This window comes from Leptonotus elevatus, chromosome 21, assembly GCF_054856555.1.
Source record: "Leptonotus elevatus isolate MCC_2025b chromosome 21, RoL_Lele_1.0, whole genome shotgun sequence".
NCBI classification, from domain to species: Eukaryota; Metazoa; Chordata; class Actinopteri; order Syngnathiformes; family Syngnathidae; genus Leptonotus; species Leptonotus elevatus.
Window position 1 is genome coordinate 15,677,604 of NC_141259.1, and position 21,666 is coordinate 15,699,269.

The window sequence follows — 21,666 nt, forward strand, 5'->3', positions numbered from 1 at the left end:
CGATGATGCAGCTTTTAATGAGATTAATTGAAGGCGGCTGTAGTTTTAACCATGCTTAAATATTTGTGCGTCCTCCTTTTGACAGGTTTAAAAAAAACAGGGAAAAAAAGAAGCTTAATGAAGGAAACGAGTGCGGACGGATGCCGAGCGATCCTGATGTTTGTGTTGGGATAGCGTTTGAAGGCCGATTCTCCCGATATTCGACGCGTGCGTGTTTGCTCATCTCGCCCTAACGACAGCCCGCGGAGGTTTTGGCTCAACGTGTTCGAGGACGACGACGCCAAGAAGACAAACGAGGTGTTGATGGAGCTTTGCAAATCTCAAGGTTGGCACTCAAAACGTTTTCCCACCACTTGCTCGATCTGCATCTTTGAACCCGAAACACGTTTTTTTCTCATCACCTTGTTGATTTGATGGCATCCACTTAGTCGTGAAAAATACTTTGCTCGGGTAGAGAAGGAAAAAGGACAATTACTTTAAAAAATAGGCACCATTTTTGGGATAACGCACACATTGAATGGCACACGCAAAAAATATTAGGCAGAAAAATGAACGATAGTAGACCCAAAAAATTTACTGAATTACACAAAAAACCCACCTGAATATCAAATGGAAAACACGTGACAGAAAAAACATCAAAACACTTTCAAATTCAATCACATATTAGATGAAAAAATGCAAACGTATTAAACAGCATTATGAAAAAAATTATGTATAAATGTAAAAATTAGGAAATAAAAAAAAAAATGTTTGAGAAAAAAATGACAAATATTGGACCCCCCACTATATTCAAAAATACAAACACGAGATGAAAAATCCACACTATTTGTCTAACAAAACTAAATAATTGTGAGGAAAATATTTCACATCATGTGACATTGATAAGCGATGATGCCGCGCTCGCTCCATGTTTGACGATGAATGAATGCTTTTGGCCGCACAGGAAGTCTATAAAAGGACTGCAGCCGACGCCTCAAACCCTAATGAGCACGTGTGGAATCGCGGCGGGATGAGAAGATGGAGGGGGGCAACCTTTGCCTTGTTGTCTGCTGGATTTAAAATGGGTTCCAGGCGCCATCATCAAATTAATTGAAGAGTGCGGCTATCAGTCAACGTGTCATCTGATGATTGTCTCCAGCAGGGACAGATGGGGGGCAGTTACAGATATAAAGGATAAAGCGAAGCATACGAGCAAAAATTCAACAATATTTGGAAGGGAAATCCGACATTATTAGGAAAAGAAAATATTGGGAAAAAAGAAAGTATTTGACAAAAATACTAGGACAAAAAATATTCTTACAAATAAGGGCATTGGCAACGACAATGGAAAAAAAATTGTACTGGAGAATGTTAGGAAAATAATTCAAAATTATCAGAAAAAAATTGAACAATAGAAGACAAAATACAAAAAATAATAATAGTACAGTAAAATAATATTGAAGGAGATCCTGAAATACTACATCAGGATTAATGCAAAGAAAAATAACTTTTCAGTCATAAAAACTAAATGTATTAGGAACATTTGAAAATATAAACACATTAATTTAGTATGAGGAGATGAAATATGTTAAAATAAGTAGTATGAAAGTGTTGAGTCGGAAATACAAAAAAATAAAGAAACCACTGGATCAAAATTGGGACGGGGGGTGGGGACCACCAAAATGTCCCCACAATTTCAAGTCGGTCCCCACAATGGTAGTTAAACCTGGAAAAACCCGCGTGTATGGGCCCCACAATGTATCAAAGACAAAAGCGCGCACGCACACACACACACACACTGTGAGGGAGGAGTGACTCCGGGAGGGGCGAGCAGTTGAAGAAGCCGACAGAAGTTGGAGGAGTTTCAGAGTGACACTCGAAAGCCGACCAGAAGGTAAGAGCAACCTCTCACAATCATATCCCACCTCATTTATAGCATCCTCATAGTTTTTGTTTTGTTTCCATTTTTTCATAAGCGTGTCAGCTTATCAATTATGGAAGCAGAACATTTAAGTGGAAGCGGTGGCGGGGTCAAACCCGAGCGGGGCAAAAGCCGGCGCTACAGGACGGCGTTGATTGTGTGCGCGTGTCTCTGCGGGATTCTGCTGCTTGCGCTCATAGTGGGTGAGTCGAACACACACGCACGCACGCACACACACACTTGCACTGGCCCTCACGCTGCGTTATAATTTGCGAGGAATTCAAAGTGCACGGCCAAGAGTAGAGTACATGCAGACTAAATGAGGTCCTGGCTGGTGTCGGACTATTTCTGGTTGCTCTAAGGTTTCAAAACGCCCACATGCGACATGCACTACGGCCTCACCCACCGACGCTCGCCCGCTCGCTCTGGGAGGCCTCTTGGGACGGGAAAAACATGCAAAGGAGTGCTTGAGTGGAATTTTGCTGTTGGGATTTGCTCAAGCATTAAATTGGCAGACCGGTGGACGAGTGCTTAGCAAACCTGCCTCGCAGTTTGCAGAGTCTTGAGTTCGAGTGGCTCCAAACTCCCACATTACAAAAAACAACAAACTCTATAAATTGTCAGTGCAAATGGTTGTTTGTCCATATGTGGACGGGCGACTGGCTGGCGACCAGTCCAGGGTGTTTCCTGCCTCACGCACGCCCAAGTGAGCGCCGTTGTCCAGCCACTATTCTTCCACTTCTCCTGTTCGGAGTCACCGACTGAAGACTTCGGACAGGAGGTGGGGTACGGCCTGGATTGGTCGCCTGTCAATCATAGAGACCATTCGCACAATCACGCAAGTGGGGATCCAAACCAACCATGTGTACAGTCGGGCATGGTGGCCATCAGGAAGTTGAAATTATACATAATAAAAATGAACAAACTTGCTCTAAAAAAGTCAAACTAACCGGAAAAAAGAAAAAAAAGCGAAAGTCAAAAAGAAATAAAATCAAACTATGAAAAATAACAAACTATATACACACTTCATTTATATTTATTATACCAGTTCGTAATTTTTTTCCTCTCAACTCACTAAATGTGTTACTTGGTGTCCAATACAGTTAATTGAATTCATTTTCCACACTTTTAATTAGTTAATAAGGCAGAAAAATAACAATTGATGTGGGGGACGGACCAATAATATCTTTTCAGGGATATTGACCATATTTGGACATATGGGTTTTCCGCCTATCAGTGATGATATGCCACTGTTGAACAGGATGCCTTTTTTGGGAGGCACCAAATTTCTAATGATAGAGTATCCAACTCTTGTTTATGATGTTGCGGGTCACATTGGGATTTGTTTTGTTTTGTTTTGTTTTTGTTTTGTTTTTAAACATGTGCCACCGTGATGACATTTAAACAAGCAGATTGAGTAACATTCACATCATCTCAAAAATTGTGTTATATTTAGCAACTTTTGGATTTAGATGTTCTGCTCAAGTGTGCGTGCGTGCACGTCACGCATTCTTGCGGCGGCGCTAAAGTGTAATTACGTGATGCGGCGCAATCACTCGCCCGCACGCCCACTCCACCGCAAACCCTCCCGTCTCCCGCCATGCGTGTCACCGCACACAAGAATGCCAAGTGTTCCACTTCTTTCTTGTTTTTGCGTTGGCGCGCTTGGTGGAGGCGAGTTGGAGGTTGGTCAGAGGTCAGAGGTCAGCGAAGCTGCGCTCTGCTCTGCTCATCGTTTGCCAAACCGGTTTCGCTCACTTGGCAGCTTCTTTTGTCCACCGAAATGCATCAGCGACACCTCAAGTCAAATCCAGTAACGTTTTGGAAAAGTTGTGCATTGCTGCTCCGAACCAAGAGAGGGCAGTAAAGTACCAGTCAGCTCCAAAACCACTGGATGACTTTCCACAATTTGTCATATTGCAACATCCCGAAATGACGCATTGCGAGGCTGTGATGCAACCTCACAATGTGCCCTTTGTGGCTTTTTCAACAAATCGGTTCAAAGGGACGATTTCCCTGAGGCCTTTCCTGATCACAGTCCAATCGCTTTGGCCAGGAAATGATGGAAAGGGCAGGTCAGAATATTAGGTACCCCTGCATGTTTTCCCCAGCCATTTGTTGGCAAAGTGGCCTCATCTTCATTTTCCTTCAGTTTCCCAAAGAAGCAAGCAGCAGGAGTTCTGTCTGAGCCCGGAGTGCATTGAGGCAGGTGAGAACAACACTATCCCCCCCCCCCCCCCAATACATTTTGAGCAGCCTCATCGTGCAAGATAACTAAAAGTAAAGCTGATTTCTCTCTAGCTGGCGCTATTCTGAGCAAAATGGACAAATCGGTGGACCCTTGCGAGGACTTCTACACGTTCTCCTGCGGCGGTTGGCTGGAGAACAATCCCATTCCCGAAGACTCGCCCTCGTTCGGGATCTACCCGTGGCTTCGCCAGCAGGTGGACGTGCGACTCAAAGGTACGAGAGAGCCTCATGAGTTGACAAAGTGCAGTTGCAAGATGAAAGCTTTTGTCCCTCAGAGTTACTGGAAGCTCGCGGTGAAGCCGACGAGCTGGAGGCGGTGACCAAGGCCAAGATTCTCTACCGCTCCTGCATAAACGAGAGTGAGTCGCACACAAAAGCGACGACGCGAAACCTCCGTCAAGGCCAAACCACTACAAATTTTACACCTGCTTCTGATGCTTTTTTTTTTCCCATCAAGAGTTTTTTTACCCCTTGAAAAAATACTAAAATATTTGGCAAAACTAAATTATATTAGAAAAAATACAACCATTAGAAAAAAATATAAGAATTTAATACAAAAAATATGTGAACATTACAGCATATTATATTAGATGTGAATCATAAAGCTATTAGACAAATAACAATTTCAAAATAATAATAAAAACGTAAAATAATATTAGGAAACTTGCAAAGCAAGAAATGGTTTTAAAAAAACAAACAAATGATGATTAATCTTACAAAAAGTACACAGCAGACAGACAGACAAATATGAAAATACTGCAAAATTATATATCAGATATTATGAAGAATACCTAAATATATTAGTTGCAATTGGAAAAAATATTATAGTAGGTATACACATTTAAGGGGAAAAAAATATTCAATAAAAATACATAAACAAAAAAAAATACACATATGCCAGGAGAGAAAAATACAACATGATTTGACAAAGTGAAATAATATTGTGAAAAATACGTAGCCGTATTTTCCTGATTGTGAATATTCAATGTGGCTGCGGGAGTCGGGGCTGTGATTAAGACGGTTGTTGTCTCGATGGCTGTGCGTGACCTCAAAATGACAAAACGGTAGTTAAGCCATTGTCGTTGTCAAAGTGCATTTTGGCCTTTGCCGTATGTTTCCTGCTCCTTCCAGCTTTACTGGAGGACGTGGACGCCCAGCCCGTGCTGAGGACGCTTCAGCTGCCTGACTTCCGCTGGCCCGTGCTGGGCGACGGCCTCGGCGCCCACTTCCGCTGGTCGGAGCAGGACTGGAACCTCTTGAGGACGCTGGCCCGCATGAGGAACCAGCACAGCAAGAGCGTCCTCATCCGAATGTTCGTCTCCCCTGATGACAAGAACTCGTCCAAATACGTCATCAAGGTGGACACGCAGTTCATTGGCATGTTTGGCCGTTTTATCTGTCATCGAGTGGGAAATTGTTGTGCAGGTGCATTCTGGGAGTTTTGCTCCCCCCCCCCCCAGGTGATCCATGCAAGCATGCGAGGTATCTGAATGTGACGGATGGACTGTCGAGGTTCAACAAGCCGCATGTTGTTTTGCTGTTTTCGTTTTGAGTTTTTCTGCTCCAGTGATAACAAACAAACACACGCTCGGTCTCCAGACGTCAACGCGTGTTTACCACGTTCTCTTTTTTTCTTTTGCCCAGCTGGATCAGGCCTCCTTGTGTCTGCCGTCGAGGGAGGACTACATCACCAACTCCTCTGCTGCGCAGACGGTGACTTGCTAATAGAACAGCTGAACTTTATTAGTTGTATGTGATTGAACACTTTTGCAACGATATCTCTTTTCTTAGATACAGTTGTGCAGGTTAGAGGTCACATTAATAGTGGGAAAAGTCTAGGCGCTATCTTTTTTTTTTTTTTTTTTTAATGAGACCTAGCATTTGAAGATGGGTGTGTAGACTTTTTCTATCCACAATAAGCAAAAGTGTATGATCAATGGTGTATGTGTTTGTGTGCAGTACCGTGCGGCCTTGCTGAGCTTGATGGTGGACACGGCCGTCATGCTGGGCGCTCCCCAGAAAGCAGCTCGAGTCCAGATGGAGAAAGTTCTGGACTTTGAGACCAAACTGGCTCACGTAAAGACCACATTTGGGAGCAAATGTCTGAAACGGGGACCAAACGGCACATGTACACATTTGTCCCCTCCTCCTACAGATCGTGATTCCTTACGAGAACCGCACCAGCGAGAACATGTACAACAGATACACGTTGTCCCGACTGCAGCGCCACTTACCGCAGGTACGTTCCTTCTTTTAACTCGACTCACCTGTTGCTTTGGTATGTTTTAGTTTTGTTTTGATGTGCATCACTTCAGGCTTCTTTACATTATTTTCCCCCTGGAAATGTCATCATTTTTTTAGTTATAGTTGTTTTGGTCCCCAAATCAGTTGTTTTTATGATAATCGTTAACCTAACAGTATAATTAAAGTTGGAAAAAATAACAAAAATGAGTCCAGTTTCCTCAATCGAACCTTTGCAGAATTGACTTGATGATTGAGAATTGAAACACATTTTTTGTGCCATTTTTTTTATGATATTGTGGCACTAAATTACTAAATTATTATTAGCCACTGTTCTCGTATGCTCACAAAGTTTTTTGTTTTTTTTTAAATAAATAGCTGTGGCAAAATGACCAGTTTGCCATTTATATGTTTTGAAAAATAACTTTTATTGTTTTCAGGGTTCTTTACATGCCAGAAAAAAAATCTGGAAATGACTTTTTTGTGTAATTGTGTCTCCCTTTTGCTTGATTATCTTCCATTTGCATCCATTATCTTTCCATGAAGCGTCTTTGATGACCTTGAAAAGCGCTATACAAGATAAATGTCTTATTATTATGAATATTTGTCCGTCAATATTCAAACGACGACGCGATCGAACGGTGCAGCTGGACTGGTTATTCTTCGTCAAGTCCGTCGCGGAGTCCGACAGCGACCCGTCTCGCGTCATCACCTCCTCGGAGGCCGTCATCGTACGAGCGCCGCAGTACTTCAGGGACCTTGTCAAGCTGCTTAACGCCACAGACTCCAGGCACGCGCGCACGCACGCACGCACGCTCATTGCGGCCAATCAGAGCGACTAATGATCTTACATGATGAATGTCTGCCTTCCTGCAGGACGGTTGCTAACTACGTGCAGTGGAGATTAGTTTTTTCCAAGCTGACCACCCTCAGCCGCCGCTTCCTCTACCGATACCTCGACTATGCCAGGGTCAGCGCCGTTAACAGCGGAAACACGATCATGATGATGATGATGATGGTTATGAACGACCCGGCTTTGCGTTGGGCAGGTAACCACGGGAACCACGTCCCTGACACCGCGCTGGGACAAGTGCATCAACTACATCGAGAACTCGCTCATCTACGCCACAGGACGCCTCTTTGTCGACAACTACTTTCAGGAGGATAAGAAACACATGGTGTGTGTGTGTGTGTGTGTGTGTGTGTGTGTGTGTGTGTGTGTGTGTGTGTGTGTGTGTGTGTGTGTGTGTGTGTGTGTGTGTGATGTATATTGGTTGTTTGTGTAGTGGAGGAACTTGCAAGGACGTAACCTTGTGACGTGACAGCTGTATATAACATTGAGTGACTTATGAGGATTTTAACTCATTTGCTCCCCAAAAATAATACAAACATTTTCTATTTGAAATATTACCATGGTCCCAAAAACATATTTATGTTTTTTTTTTAATGTTTGCTAGAGCCAACAGAAGGCTTTGATGCAGCCTCTCAACTGCACAGAACGGCTGGAGCAATGGGAGTTATTATGAAAAGGGCCAGCAGGTGGCAGCAGAGTATAAGAGATCAAAAAGCTCTTTCTTTTTTTTTTGCATTGTTTTCACCGGGAACGTGAATAATGATGAAACTTAGCTATATCCTAATGCTAATCAATGCAAAACGGAAACAGATATAAATGTACTTTTTTTCTGATGAAAGAAGAGACTAATCTTTCTTTTGTTAGCGTCCATGTTTTAATAGCAATAGAACACAATATTCTGTAAAACAGCCGGAGCGAAGGTGGTTGCTTCAGTGAAAGTGGCTGCCAGTCAATGAGTTAAGGTTGCATCTTTGGGCCTCGTGTGGACTTTTCTTCTGTTATTCCTGCCGCGCAAGACCAAAAAGTCCCCTTTTGTTGCAAGCAGAATCTAAAATGTTATCTCCTCAGATGGACGAGCTGATTGACGGCGTTCGCTGGGCGTTCATCGACATGCTGCAGGAAGAGAACGACTGGATGGACGAGGCGACCAAGACGAGAGCCGTCGAAAAGGTGACGTCGCCGAACGCTTCTCTCGGACTTCCTCCGTTCTCATTCGGTGTGCGGTGCCGGCATCCCTCAGGCTCACGCCGTCCTGGCCAAAGTGGGCTACCCCGAGTTCATCCGCAACGACAGCTACCTCAATGACGACTTGAAGGAGGTTGGCACGGTGACTCGCTCTGTCGCGATTGCGCCTCGCGGAAACCCAACGATCACGCCCATCCTCCATTTTTAGCTGCGGTTCAACGAGAGCGATTACTACGGCAACGTGCTGCAGACGCTGGAGTTCATCGCTCAGGCCGACGTGGCCTGGCTTCGGAAGAAAGTCCCGCGGACAGAGTGAGCCGTCGTCAAGCATTTTCCTCATGAAAGCTGAAAGCTTCCTGAAATGGAGCGAGAGAGTTCACGGCGTTTTTTTTTTCCTCCCACGGCAGGTGGTTCACCAATCCGACCACGGTCAACGCCTTCTACAGCTCCTCCACCAACCAGATCCGTAAGATTGATTTCATCTTGCATTATTGAAGCAACTGGAGAGAAAAGCTAGCTTGTAGCAATGGAGGCTAACCAAACTGGGGGGAAATAACGAGAAACTGCTCTCAGAATGACGGCGGAGAACATTTGCTTCTCAGGGTTCCCTGCTGGCGAGCTTCAGAAACCTTTCTTCTGGGGGAAAGAATATCCAAGGTGAGATGAGATGATTCCACGATTTTACACTTGAGAAATCATCGTCCTCGCTTGACCAACCCGTCCTCTGGTGGTCTTGCAGGTCTTTGAGTTACGGCGCCATCGGCGTGATCGTCGGGCACGAGCTGACGCACGGCTTCGACAGCAACGGTGAACGCGGCGGCCAGCATTTAAATATCCACAATATGCCGGGTTTTTTCTTCTAAATGTTCTTTGCTGAAACAGGACGCAAGTACGACAAGGACGGCAACCTGGACCAGTGGTGGAGCAACTCGTCGGTGACGGCCTTCACGGACAAGACGCAGTGCATGGTGGAGCAGTACAACGACTACTACTGGGAAGAGGCGGGATTAAACGTGAGAACGTCACTAATGCCCTTTTTTGGTTTTGAGTTCTTCTCTGAAATTGGTACAATTATCTACAACATGTAAGAAGTACAAATCTTCCTTCTCTGATTTTACAGTAAACAATTTCTATTTGCTGTTCCATATTTGCATGTTTTGTACTTTATCTGTAATGCTCTAATTTGCCACAAGAGGCTGCCCAAAGCACCTTTTTACGAGGCAGCCGACTTTAGGTTTCATCCATCCATTTTTTGCCTCACTTCAATGTAGCAATTTGGCAGATAGATAACAATGTTTAAAAACATGTTTTTTTTCCCCTCAACAACAATTTTCTGCCACATTAAATGTAAAACAATGAGACGCACTTGTTATGTACCGGAATATAAAACAAATCACATAACTTTTCCTTTAGAATGTGCACTAGTTTAATGCTAACGTTGGTAATCGCAGCAACTCGCTGTGTCAGCTGGTTAGACAAGCTAACAATTAGCATTGACAGTTGCTCCAGCTAACTGTCAGAAACGGTGTTGCCACGGCTGTTGTGCGCGTTGCGCAGGTTCGTGGTAAGAGGACGCTAGCGGAGAACATCGCAGACAACGGTGGAATAAGACAAGCGTTCAGGGTACGATCCCGTTAGCGTAGCCGTCAGAGGTGAGGCGGGCGGGTCCCATCCATGTTTTCCACGTCAGGCGTACCGGCGATGGGTGGACGAAAGCCGAGGCGGCGCGGAGGAGCCGCTTCTGCCCGGCGTGGGACTGGACAACAACCAGATCTTCTTCCTGAGCTACTCGCACGTAAGGACGCGTTCTCTCCAGCCGGGGGCGCCGCGGCGCGTCTGATGCGCTCATTCCGTGTGCCCGCAGGTCCGCTGCAACTCGTACAGACCCGAGGCCGCCAGGGACCAAGTACAAAGCGGAGCGCACAGTCCTCCAAAGTTCAGGTGAGGATGCGTAGTGTGCATGAACTCCAGTTGTCTTTTCCATTTCCCACGGCGCTTCTTCTTCTCCGGCCAGCTGGAGTCTGTCCCAGCTTTTTCACAGAATGTACGTAACTTCCACAAGTGGCATTCCTCATTTTGTCTACATGAAGTTCCTCAACTCACACCAACGTAATTCCTTGGTGCCGTTTAATTTGGGCTAACGCAAAAGCAACAACATTTTTCAAGAAAATCGGCATCGATGTGAATTTTGTGGTGATGGATGGCGTGAGGTTCCTCAGGCCACTCAACTTTGCATGTCAATTGCGTTGAGGCCTTCGCTTTCTTCACATGTTGACAAACTTGTGTTTTATTTCTCACTACTGACTGTTTTTTTTGGTACTTTTCTGGATTTGAACCTGATGATGGTGAGCTCTGAGCCTCCAGATTTTGCCGTCAATGTGATTATGCCCCCCCCCCCCCCGCCCGCCGACAGGGTTGTCGGCGCGATGAGTAACTTCCCCGAGTTCAGCAAGGCCTTCAGCTGCCCCGACTCGTCGGTGATGAACAGAGGCGCGCAGTCTTGCCGGGTGTGGTGACCTTTGACCTGAGCCTGAGCCCCGCCCATCCGTCAGGTAGCCGCTGCTGCCGCGAGCCCAATTTTGACGCTTTTTTTTATTCACGAACACGTTTGGCTTTGTATGAGCAGCAGAACCTTTGACAGACTTGAAATGATGATGATGATGATGATGATGATGATAATTATGGAGTCATTTTGGAATAAACTTTTTTTTTTTAATATACATATATATCTCATCATAGCGACAAGATGAGCAATTTATTTGATTTTTTTTTTTTTTTCTAATGTCGCCATCATGTTGAAAGCAATTTTACCATAATTGGTCAACTGGAGTTAAGAAAAATCTCACAATCAAAGACGTGCATTAATGTTTAATAAGCACTCATTTTAAGTGATTACTTAAGTACAAAAGTCGTATTCACAATAATGTTATAATTACTGTGATATTACTTTTCTATTACTTGTACTGACTGTATTACACTTGAAACTTATCTGAATATATTATGCTAATTGTCGGGGGTTAAAGAAGAGAATTTCCATATTTATTCTAAATTTGAAAAATAAAATTTGGTCACTTTGAATATGTGGTGCCGATAGCTTTTGTAAGCAGCCGAAGCTGCCGTCCAGATGTTGCCATGGCAACTGGCTCAGCAGCCTTTCACCGGGAAGTGAAGATGATTACGAGCGGATGAATGAGCTCATCAATATTCTCCAGTCTTCATATTCAATTTGCAAGCAAATCTCGAATTTGGCCACGTAACCGAGAGCTGCTCGAACAAAGCACTTTTCTCTTTGCGTTTATTTCAACCTCGGTTTGTTTTTGTGTGTCACAGCAGGTTGTTGATTAGTGGCCATTTATTACACGCACGCACGCACAGCATCGTGTGGCTCTTCGGGATGCCGGCAGTTGCCATGGCAACTCATCGTGTTGTCTCTCTTATCGGGGTCATCCTGAATGCGATTGTGCGTTTGAGTGGCGGGCGGGGGGGCGGGGGTGCGCCGAGCGTTAATGACCTGCATCTGTGGCAACCCTGCCAGCGCCAATCATCTCAACAATCCGCAAGCTCGCGTGCAAATGTGAATGTGTGTAAATAAGATGCTGCCCCTGACCACTAATTATCGGAATGCGTGAAGCACAGACGCAAAAAAGAAAACAGGAAGGCGGCGTGAAAAGGCGCGCGACTTGAGGGGACATCAAGCGTTTTCCTGATGAAGCTTCTGCAGACGTTAACGGCCATCAAATGCAAAATATGTGTGCGATGATTGTCATATTTGCAGCTGCTGGCGTGGGAATAAGTGCAGATGTGCACTTTTTGGTGACGGTTGATTGAACATTTCTGATGTTGCAACGCTTCATGGAGATAAAAATTCATATATTGTGTTGATTGTTTGAATATTTTCAGAGGTCAAAGTGCGTGTGAGTAGCGATGTGCTTTTGAATTTTGCCGACAATTTCATGACGCGAAGCATTTTAGACGTGAGAACATTCGTTCGCATCCGTATGATCACACATGTTGCGCATCTGGGCCACAACGTGTGGCCGGCATGTTGGGAGCGCTTCACACACGGATGATGTCATCAATTCTACACGAGCCGGGAAATAGACGCGAAGGGACTTTTTATTCATGAATGAGCTGAACCCAAACGGACGGATGAGCTCGCACGTCGCAGTCGGCGGCCGCCGTAATGGAGGTTTTGTAAACGTTGCACATGATTCCCTGAGGTGCGCTAATTAGTACTTTGCTTATCAGAAAAAATCCCCCGAGGCTCGGACGTCTCCGTGCTCTTTCATTTCCTCTCCTGTGCTCGCTCCCTCATGAGCGCACCCCGCCCTCACCCGTTCGGCTTCATCGCCTGTCGTAAACAAACGCGGGGGATGTCCACTTTGCGACCAACTGGCTTTTTATTGGGAGTGTTGTCATCTTCATATTTTAAATCCAAATAAACACGTTAATAGCTCATGACTTGCACAAGCCAAATGCACATTCTTGGCCCGATTATCAAATGACTTTGAAGCCGAGTACACGCACACCCACAATCCATCAAAGTCAGCAAAAATACACGCGTGCAAATGTGAGTATTTTCATTCCCTTACAATCCATTCTTTTAACAATCAGGTCCAATTTGAGCATGTTTCTGATCAAAACTTTATTCCGAGACGTCTCCAGAGCGCGGAGTATCAGGACAGATTTTTTGCATGTTTTTATTTTGAAAGAATATGTCTCATTTGTGACATTTCAATGCAGTGAGAAACTCAGTGTGCCTGAATTGATGCGCTTTTCATTTGAAATGACACAACTGGAACTTCTTCTGTACACGGTGACGCAATGTTTGCTTGGCTGATTTTTTTTTCAATTTTTTATTTCATTCCCTTTCACGCGTTATTGCCTCGCTGCCGTTGTCCAATCAGAAGCTCTTATTTTGACATCGTTCCCCGCCTACTGTAATGTGCACGCACACGCACACGCACACGCGCAGCCTACGAAGCGGCGGCGCTGGGCTGGGTTGAGCTGAGCGTTCGGGGGGGTGCAGGTTCCAGAGCTTGCTTTCAGCAGAGGGAGAAGATCTGCCGGAAGACGCGGCTCATCGGTGGCGTCTTGAGCGGGGATGCCGGCTGCAGCATCAGGTAGGCAGACCGAAGGAAAGGGAGGGGGGGGGGCATGCGAATGGCGACATGACTCATTTGTCAACATCTGTGTTGCTGCCTCGTTCTCCTAGAGACTTGTTGGCGGATGAGAGGCGGACAATAGACGGAGCTGAGACCCCCACCCACCTTCCCGCAACCCCTCCCCTCATCGCAGATGCAGAGAAGCGGGGCGGATGCGCCCGGGGGCCCCTGATGCCGCTGGGCACCGCCTCGGGGCTTTCCGCCGGCTGGGAGAGGCTGGAGCGGCCGCCGGAGGCTCCCGGGCCGGGCCCGCGCGCCGCCATGCTGCGGCAGGCGCTGCACGCCGGCCTGGGCGCCGGCTTCCGCGCGCTGGGTCGCTTGGTGGCCGGCCAGCCGGTGCTGTTGGCCTCGGCGCCGGCGCTGCTGGCCGTGCTGCTGGGCGCCAGCTTCAGCCGCTACCGCGTGGAGGAGGACGTGCGCGGCCTGCTGGCGCCCAAGCACAGCCTGGCCAAGATGGAGGGCAACCTGGTGGGCAGCCTCTTCCCCATCAACCACTCCAAGCACGCCCTCTACTCGGACCTGCAGACGCCCGGACGCTACGGCCGCGTCATCGTCGTGGCGCGGCGCGGGAGCCTGTTGGAGCCGCCCAATCTGGACGCCGTGCTCAAGGTAAGTGGACGAGCCACCTGTTGGCCGCCGCCGTGTCGCTATCCATCCTCTATTGGGTTTGTTTCCGAGGAAAAATGTTCAGACCGGGAAAAAAATCAATAAAAATCCCGTTTTCTGCCCAAAATGTTCTCGGCCAATCGTGGAAAGAACAAGAGACACACACATTTGAATGATATTTTGTTGGCCCATAACGTTGTATTTAATTGAAATGTTAGCAAGTTGAACGATTTTTGATCGAATTGCAAAAAGTTGATCTGTCGTTTGACCGTCAGTCACTAACATTTTTCACAAAGTGCGACCCTCGACGAGCACAAAAATCCAGCAAACTAAACAAATGAAACAATTGCTGCATTCAAAAAAAGAAGATACATTTATGGCACTGTTATTTAATTGAGTTGAACGTGTAAATTGATGTGAAAAGTCAATTTGCCATAAAACGCGAAAAATGCGTTTGAGGGTTCAAGCGTGAAATGAAAAGCAACATTTGGCAAATAAATCAATCAATAATTGTAGACGTAAAGGTGACGATGGAAAAAAATTGGCAGCAACATCTGGCTTGTTGCTAGGTTACCATATCTCAACACACTCCAAAAACGTTGCACTCGGCTTTTTCCAAAATAATCACCTGGGGTTTTGTTTCTGCGGAACCCATGATACGGACAACTTACTTCACATTGTTCCTTACCACCAAGATGCCACAAGAGTTTTGTCTAAATGAAGCTCCTTAACTCATTTGCTCCCAAACATTTATATAAATGTTACATTTTAAATATTGCCATAGTCCCAAGAACATATTTCTCCGTTTTTTATGTTTTTCTTTATGCTCGAGCATACAGAAGGCTTTGATGCAGCAGTGGTAGTTCTTATAAAAAAACGGCCAGCAGGTGGCAGCAGAGTATAAGAGATCAACCAGGGCCACGTTGCAACAAGCTCTTTTTGCCAGGAATGTGAATGTTGATGAAACTTAGCTATATTCTAATGCTAATTGCTGCAAGACAAAAACCGATAGAAACAAACTTTTTTTTCCTGATGAAAGAAGAGACTCGAATCTTTCTTTTGGTAGCTTCCATGTTTTGATAGCAATAGAACACAATATTTCGTGGGCCTTGCAAAATCAGTCCAACTCCAGTCAAACCGCCTGGAGCGAAGGGGGTTGCTTCAGTGGAAATGGCTGCCGGTCACTAAGTTAACAGAGTTCCTCGGCGCCACACGATGGCCAAGCCCAAATTTTGACTGCTTGCAATGCAAAAAGCCAAAGCGGCACGCTACCGGATCAACCGTATTTGTTCTTGTCGTTCTTCTTCTTTTCTCCTCCGAACGTCTGTCATGGCGTCCTTGTCAGCTGCACCGGCTCATCTACCAGATGCAAGTGACGATGCCGGCGAGCGGCCCCAGCAGCTTCAACTACTCCTTCTCGCACCTGTGCCTGCCTGACGACAAGAACGCGTGCATGGTGGACGACATCATCCGCGCCATGGAGGAGATCCGCTCGGCGCGGGCCGCCAACCGCTCGGCGCCGGCGCTGCGCTACCCCATCACGCGGCTGGCGGACGGGCGGCGGGCCTACATCGGCCACCAGCTGGGCGGCGTGCAAATCGGGGCCCCCGAAGGCGCGGCGCGAGGCCCCCGCGGCGACGCGGTGCGCTCGGCCCGGGCGCTGCAGCTGACCTACTACCTGCAAGCCCGCGGCGGGCTGATGGAGGGCGTGGCCGGCCAGTGGGAGGCGGCCTTCTGCGGCGAGCTGCGGCAGTTTGCGGCGCTCCACCCCCAGCTGGGCCTGTACCCGGCCACGTCCTCGTCCCTCAGGAGCGACTTCCAGTTGTCCTCTGTGCTGGCGCGGCGCCCCCTGTTGGCCAGCTTGGCGCTGTGCGGCACGCTGGCCGTGGTGTGCTGCTCCATGCGCGACTGCGTGCGCGCCAAGCCGTGGCTGGGCATGCTGGCCTTGCTGACCGTCGCGCTGGCGGGACTGACGGCCGCCGGAATTCTCAACCTCAGCGGCTGCACCTACAACTCCACCTACCTGGGCATCCCTTTCGTCATGCTGGGTAAGTTCAACAGATCAATCATTGATTGGCTAATGCTCACGTGTGTGTATGGACACGACGTTAACACCGTTAACATATTTTCTTACTGTAAAATACTGTCCGGTGGTATTTTTCTTCTGACAAAAGTAGACAGGCAATGCATACGTTCTTTGTCCTCTGCGAAGAACGACTGATATTAGTGCCGATTCCCGACGTGACATCTCCATGTGCAGTATGTCTGCCCCCTGGTGGCCGAGGCACGCATACCTAAAGGAGAAGCACAGTGAAATTGAAGGCAAAAAAGTGTCAAAACCGTATTTATGTATTTATTTTTGTTACTTTTTTAATAAGCGATGTCATAACTGTGTTTTTATAGTACAATACTTAAGCGTCAACGCATTCAACTTTTTGTTGTTTTTGGGAGGCTGTAAAGGCTTTTCTATTCATTTAAACAGGAAATCACATTTGAGATACTTGAAATTTCTTCCAAAATTTCATGAAATAATTTTCAAGGCCTGTGAAATGATGCAAACGTTTTTGGGACACTTTTTCTTTTGCTATAAAACTTCGTGTTCTTATTTCGTGTTATGCATAAAGCGCCCTTTTCAACAAGGTGCTAAAAAGGCTTGAGAATTCACCTTGATAGTCTTTTCAATTCAACTGATTTGTGCTTCCCCAACCGCCCGGTGCCAAGACGGCCTGCGAATGGACCATTCGATTCGGACCCCTGGCCAACGTCGGGCTCGGGAAGGTGAAAAAATGTCCGAGCCAACGTTTAGTTAGCCATGTGCAGTCTTGAAGTGATTTGATTGCTCTTAGCAACGCTTCATTGATTTGCTGTAAAGTTGATTGCTTCGTTTGCAGTCTTTGCGCTGGCGGCCAAATGTCGAGTTGCTGACCAGCCCAAAAACAAAACATGACCTCCACGCTGCAGGAAAGCAAAGAACAGGAAACAAATATGCCGCCGGGGCGAGGGACATTCCTCTTGATTTAGTTTGAAGTGTGACACAGTGTCGTGTTGACTTGATGTCTTGCTTTCCTCCAGCGAGATGTTGGCAGGTCGTGACCTTGACTTGACTAGAAAAATGAAGGTTGAAAATCTTCCTGGGCAACAACAAACCGAGATTCAAACCAGGATCTCCTGACTGTGAGGCAGCCGTGCAAACCGCGCCGCGCTGCAGCATGAACGCAAAAATCTCCACATCTTGCCTACTTTTCTCGATGCGACCTGCGAGTGCATTTCAGGTTTTTTTTAAGTCACGCCTGCAAACTCCTCCACAATGCGCAGGAGGGATTTCCTAAAATAGCTTCCCAAAGACGGGAAGAGAAGACGTGTGGCGCTCGAGAAAGAAAAAACGTCATTTGATGGCAAAATGCGACGGCGCTCGAACGAAATCAGATCAAACCAACTTGTTGGGGTCGTCGTCGGAGGTGTGAAGCGCGTCGTCCTGTTGAGGTCGCCCAAATGAGTTGTGAGGGGGTTTATGTGTGTGTGCCGCGCCTGAGCCACCGTTGCCGCGGCAACCAGAGAAGAAAGCGCAAACCGCCAGATGGAACTTGCGCTGCAAATTGATCCTTCGCCATGTTTATTATTATTTTGAGGTCTGCAGTTGCACGACGTCATCAGGCCAAAATATTAGAAACCATCAACAGTCAATCACCAGGATGTCAAAAAAAAAAAAAAGAAGAAGACATTTCTGCCCTCCCAGGTCATGAACTCCTTGGTAAAATAAAATAAAAAATTAAAACTAGTAATTTACATTTTAAAAGGACACTTTTAGAATTTTGGACATTAAACAACAATGTCTGAGTCAAAACTACAGCCATAGAATAAAAATGAGTAGTGACCGTCTGCATGTTTATTTGTGCTATACTGCCCCCAAGTGGTGAATGCGCACAAAATCAAATGAATGAAAGCAAAACATTTCCATTTCATTTCAAGTGAATTGAGTTCCACTGTCTGGCATTTGAAAATTCTAAAAAATGTTGCTTTTAAAAAAACCAAACAATTTTTACCTTTTAAAATAAAAGAAGATTGATTGCTTTTCCAGGCCACGGCCTCTTCGGCTCCTTCGAGATGCTGTCGTCGTGGCGCCGCACGCGCGAGGACCAGCACGTGAAGGAGCGCGTGGCGAGCGTCTTCGAGGACGTGATGCCGCGCTTCTCGGGCTCCACCGCGCTCCACCTGCTGACGTTGGGCCTGGCCGCCTCGCCGCTCACCAACATGGAGGCGGTGCGCCTCTTCTGCCGCACCGCCGCGCTGGCCGTGGCCGTCAGCTACGCCTACATGCTCTCCTTCTACAGCTCCTGCCTGGTGCTCACCGGCTACCTGGAGACGGGCTACAGGCACGGCTGCTTTTGCCGGCGAGTGCCCAAGCAGGACCGGCTGGACTCCAAGCCGGCCTGGTACAGATGCCTGATGTACACCCGCTACCAGGACGAAGCGCAGACCGCCACCGGGACGCCGCACGGCCACGGGCTCGGGCACGCTCCGCACCCGGCCGACGTGGCGCACCCGCGCACTTGCGTCCGCCCTCGCGCGGCCGACGGCCACCTGACGACGAGCGTGCCCGCCCGCCCTCGCGACTCGGACGCTCGTCCTCAGGACTCGCACCTCCTGCTGGGATGCGTGAGGCGTTGCTATGGAGACTGGATCACCAATACTTACGTCAAGCCTTTTGTCGTGCTGCTCTACCTGGTCTACGTCTCCTTTGCGCTCATGGGCTTCCTGCAGGTCAGGCGCTCATTTGATGGGTCTATACATATAGAAACCAGTGATGGGAAAATGAAGCTTCATGAAGCTTCACGAAGCACTTGTGAGATTTTTTTTACACTTGTAGATCAAAACTGCCAAAATTAAAAAGAAAGAAATGAGTAAAAGTGAAAATTAAAATCGATTAAAAAAATAAATAAAATCAAAAAAAAAATACATAAATAAAAGTAAAAATAAGTACAAAAATAAAAATCAATATAAAAATCAAATTAAATATCAAACAATAAATAAATCTGCTCTCACATTTATTTATTCATGCTACACATGCTTCATTTATCCATCACAAATGGAAACATCTCGTTAAGTGGAGTAAGAAAGTTTGCCCACCTGTTTGTTTTTGTGATCTTGCGTGTCGGACAGGTGTCCCAGGGCTCGGACCCCAGCGCCCTGGTGGCCATGGACACGGCCACGGTGTCGTACGCCCGCGCCCAGCAGCGCTACTTCAGCTCCTACTCGCCCGTCATCGGCTTCTACATCTACGAGAGCGCCCCCTACTGGAACGCCACGGTGCAGCGCGACCTGCTGGAGTACGCCAAAGGCTTCCAGCGCATCAGCTGGCTGGAGGCTTACCTGGCCTACCTGTCGGAGCGCAACCAGTCCGGCGGCGGCTCTCGCCACAACTTCACCCACGCCCTCCGCCACGGCTTCCTGCGCCAGCCGCAGTTCGCCCACTTCGCCGACGACATCATCTTCGCCGAGCGGGGCGCCGGCGAGGAGCCCGACGTGGCGGCGTCGCGCATCTTCCTGGTGGCCAAGACCACGGAGAACAAGCGGCAGGAGATGTCGGTGCTGCTGGACACGCTGCGGCGCCTGTCGCTCACCTCCCGCGTGCGCTTCCTCATCTTCAACCCGTCCTTCGTCTACCTGGACCGCTACGCCGCCGCCGTCAGCTCGCCGCTGCGCCACTCGCTCCTGGCCGTCCTCTTCCTGCTGGGCCTGTCGTCGCTGGCCGTGGTGGAGCCGCTGGTGTCGGTGTGGCTGGGGCTGACCCTGCTGTCGGTGCAGTTCGGCGTCCTGGGCTTCATGACCCTGTGGGGCGTGGAGCTGGACTGCGTGTCGGTCTTGTGCCTGATCCTGGCCTTGGGGCACGCCGCCGACTGCAGCGGGCCGCTCCTGTGCGGCTTTGCGGCCGGCCGGGGCGACAGCAGGACCCGCTGGGTGAGGGTGGCCCTGGAGAGGCACGGCGTGCCCTCGCTGCAGGCCTTCCTCTGCTACGGCGCCGCTCTGGCGCCCGTGGGCTCGGTGCGCTCCAACCTGACGCGCACGCTGTTCCGCTGCCTGGCGCTGACGGCCGGATGCTCCGCCCTGCACGCGCTGGCCTTCCTGCCGGCCCTGCTCACCTTCCTGCCGCCCTCCAAGAGCCGCGCCCGCCGGACCCCCGCCGGCGACACCCCCCGGCAGGAAGTGGAATGCGTGGAGATGAACGACGGCGCTCGGGTGGTGGACCAAATCACGACGGTCTGACCGCGCCGGGATGGAAAGATCCCCGCGATCCGTGCCGGAAAGATCCTGGCGATCCGCGCCGGGCTGTCTGGTTGCCATGGGGACGGCCGCCATTGAATGAGAGACGAGCGTGTGGAGGGAAAAACGGAGGTGAAAAGGTTCAGCAAATGCACATTTTACCGCAGCAAAGGAGGCGAGGAGCTGATGTGGCGTTTCCATGGCAACGGCCGTTCGCGCCGCGGCCAAAAACAACCAAAGAGCCGAGCGCAGGCTTTTAGGCGCAGTGGCGCTGATCTCATCGTTCGGCTGCTGCCAGCTGTTTACTTTATGGCCTTCAGCAGAACACAAAAGTTTTGGGACGCACCTCTTAATCAATCAATCAATCACTTATAGGAGCCCTTGCTCTTAATTGATCATCAACCGTTTTATTGCTTCCACGTTATGGTTAGCATGTCCCACGGAACGCCATCATGAGTATGATTTCAAACAAACTCATCTTAATTTGTTTTAAGTGGACAAAACAAATTCTCCTGGCACAACCCTCCATCTTGTCCAAAATCTTTGTGGACGATCTGCAAAACGAGCAAATCGACTTTTCGCTTCCCACGCGTGTCCCAATACTTTTGTCCATCTGGTGTCCTTAATCAGCCGCAAGCCAAGGTGGCAATCGTCTTTGTCTGTATTTCTAAACAAAAGCTGAACAAATAAAGTCACAATCGTTGAAACGTGCTCGGCTTCTTGCTTCTGTCGACATCCGTCCGTAATCGGCGCAAAAGTCTGCTTACTCGTTTGAAATGGAAATTTCCACATATGCAAAGATGGCAAAATAACTAACATGGTAACATTTTGTCAAGATGTCATCTTACGACATATTTCTTCTGTATTGCTTGTAAATGTGGATCTGCTCAGTGTCGGGACAGAACTGGGCTCAGGCCCGCCCCGGAAAATCTAGAACAATCCAACACGTGTTGTTGTATCACATTGTCAAACTTGTGTAATGATCCGATTTTGTTTGGTTTCCTCCTCAGTGCAACTGAACAAAGGCCGCCTGATATCTGAGCCTTGGTGCCCTTTGCTGCCTCCTGGCGTTCACTTGGCGCACCTGCAGAGAGTCTGCGGGACATTTCAGGATGTTTTCGTCTGCTTCACTTTACAGGCTTGATACCATTCCTCAAATACGCAGCCACGCGTGCGCGTGCGCGTGCGCGGGCGTGGGCGTTTAT

The 21,666-nt window shown here is 48.0% G+C and overlaps 2 protein-coding genes across 3 annotated transcripts; both read left to right on the plus strand.

Annotated features, from left to right (window-relative positions):
* Positions 1-33: 33 nt before the first annotated feature.
* phex (phosphate regulating endopeptidase homolog, X-linked) lies at positions 34-11,155 on the plus strand. Of its 2 annotated transcripts, none has more exons than XM_086066084.1 (23): positions 34-325; positions 944-2,103; positions 4,053-4,109; positions 4,202-4,363; positions 4,426-4,509; positions 5,282-5,508; positions 5,795-5,863; positions 6,110-6,226; positions 6,306-6,389; positions 7,039-7,181; positions 7,268-7,361; positions 7,441-7,569; positions 8,313-8,414; positions 8,485-8,562; positions 8,638-8,741; positions 8,837-8,895; positions 9,032-9,086; positions 9,169-9,236; positions 9,312-9,442; positions 9,987-10,052; positions 10,120-10,224; positions 10,294-10,370; positions 10,843-11,155. In XM_086066084.1, the coding sequence occupies exons 2-23, from the start codon at positions 1,974-1,976 to the stop codon at positions 10,943-10,945; spliced, it is 2,244 nt and encodes a 747-aa protein (XP_085922210.1). In that variant the 5' UTR covers positions 34-325; positions 944-1,973; the 3' UTR covers positions 10,946-11,155. The 2 variants fall into 2 exon arrangements, with proteins under 2 accessions (XP_085922210.1, XP_085922209.1); XM_086066083.1 differs by having other exon boundaries at positions 122-1,873; positions 1,956-2,103.
* Positions 11,156-12,091: 936 nt separating this feature from the next.
* Positions 12,092-21,172, plus strand: ptchd1 (patched domain containing 1). The gene is made up of 5 exons (XM_086066496.1): positions 12,092-13,552; positions 13,645-14,203; positions 15,546-16,248; positions 18,279-18,961; positions 19,361-21,172. The coding sequence occupies exons 2-5, from the start codon at positions 13,766-13,768 to the stop codon at positions 20,462-20,464; spliced, it is 2,928 nt and encodes a 975-aa protein (XP_085922622.1). The 5' UTR covers positions 12,092-13,552; positions 13,645-13,765; the 3' UTR covers positions 20,465-21,172.
* Positions 21,173-21,666: the final 494 nt, after the last annotated feature.

What these genes read in the sequence shown, in the direction of transcription:
- phex (XM_086066084.1), top strand. Translation starts at nt 1,974, where the DNA reads ATGGAAGCAGAACATTTAAGTGGAAGCGGTGGCGGGGTCAAACCCGAG. An exon ending in GATACCTCGACTATGCCAGG is followed by an intron (nt 7,362 to 7,440) that starts GTCAGCGCCGTT and finishes TGCGTTGGGCAG; the next exon opens with GTAACCACGGGAACCACGTC. An exon ending in TGGGGGAAAGAATATCCAAG is followed by an intron (nt 9,087 to 9,168) that starts GTGAGATGAGAT and finishes GTGGTCTTGCAG; the next exon opens with GTCTTTGAGTTACGGCGCCA.
- ptchd1 (XM_086066496.1), top strand. Translation starts at nt 13,766, where the DNA reads ATGCCGCTGGGCACCGCCTCGGGGCTTTCCGCCGGCTGGGAGAGGCTG. An exon ending in CATCCCTTTCGTCATGCTGG is followed by an intron (nt 16,249 to 18,278) that starts GTAAGTTCAACA and finishes TTGCTTTTCCAG; the next exon opens with GCCACGGCCTCTTCGGCTCC. An exon ending in CGCTCATGGGCTTCCTGCAG is followed by an intron (nt 18,962 to 19,360) that starts GTCAGGCGCTCA and finishes CGTGTCGGACAG; the next exon opens with GTGTCCCAGGGCTCGGACCC.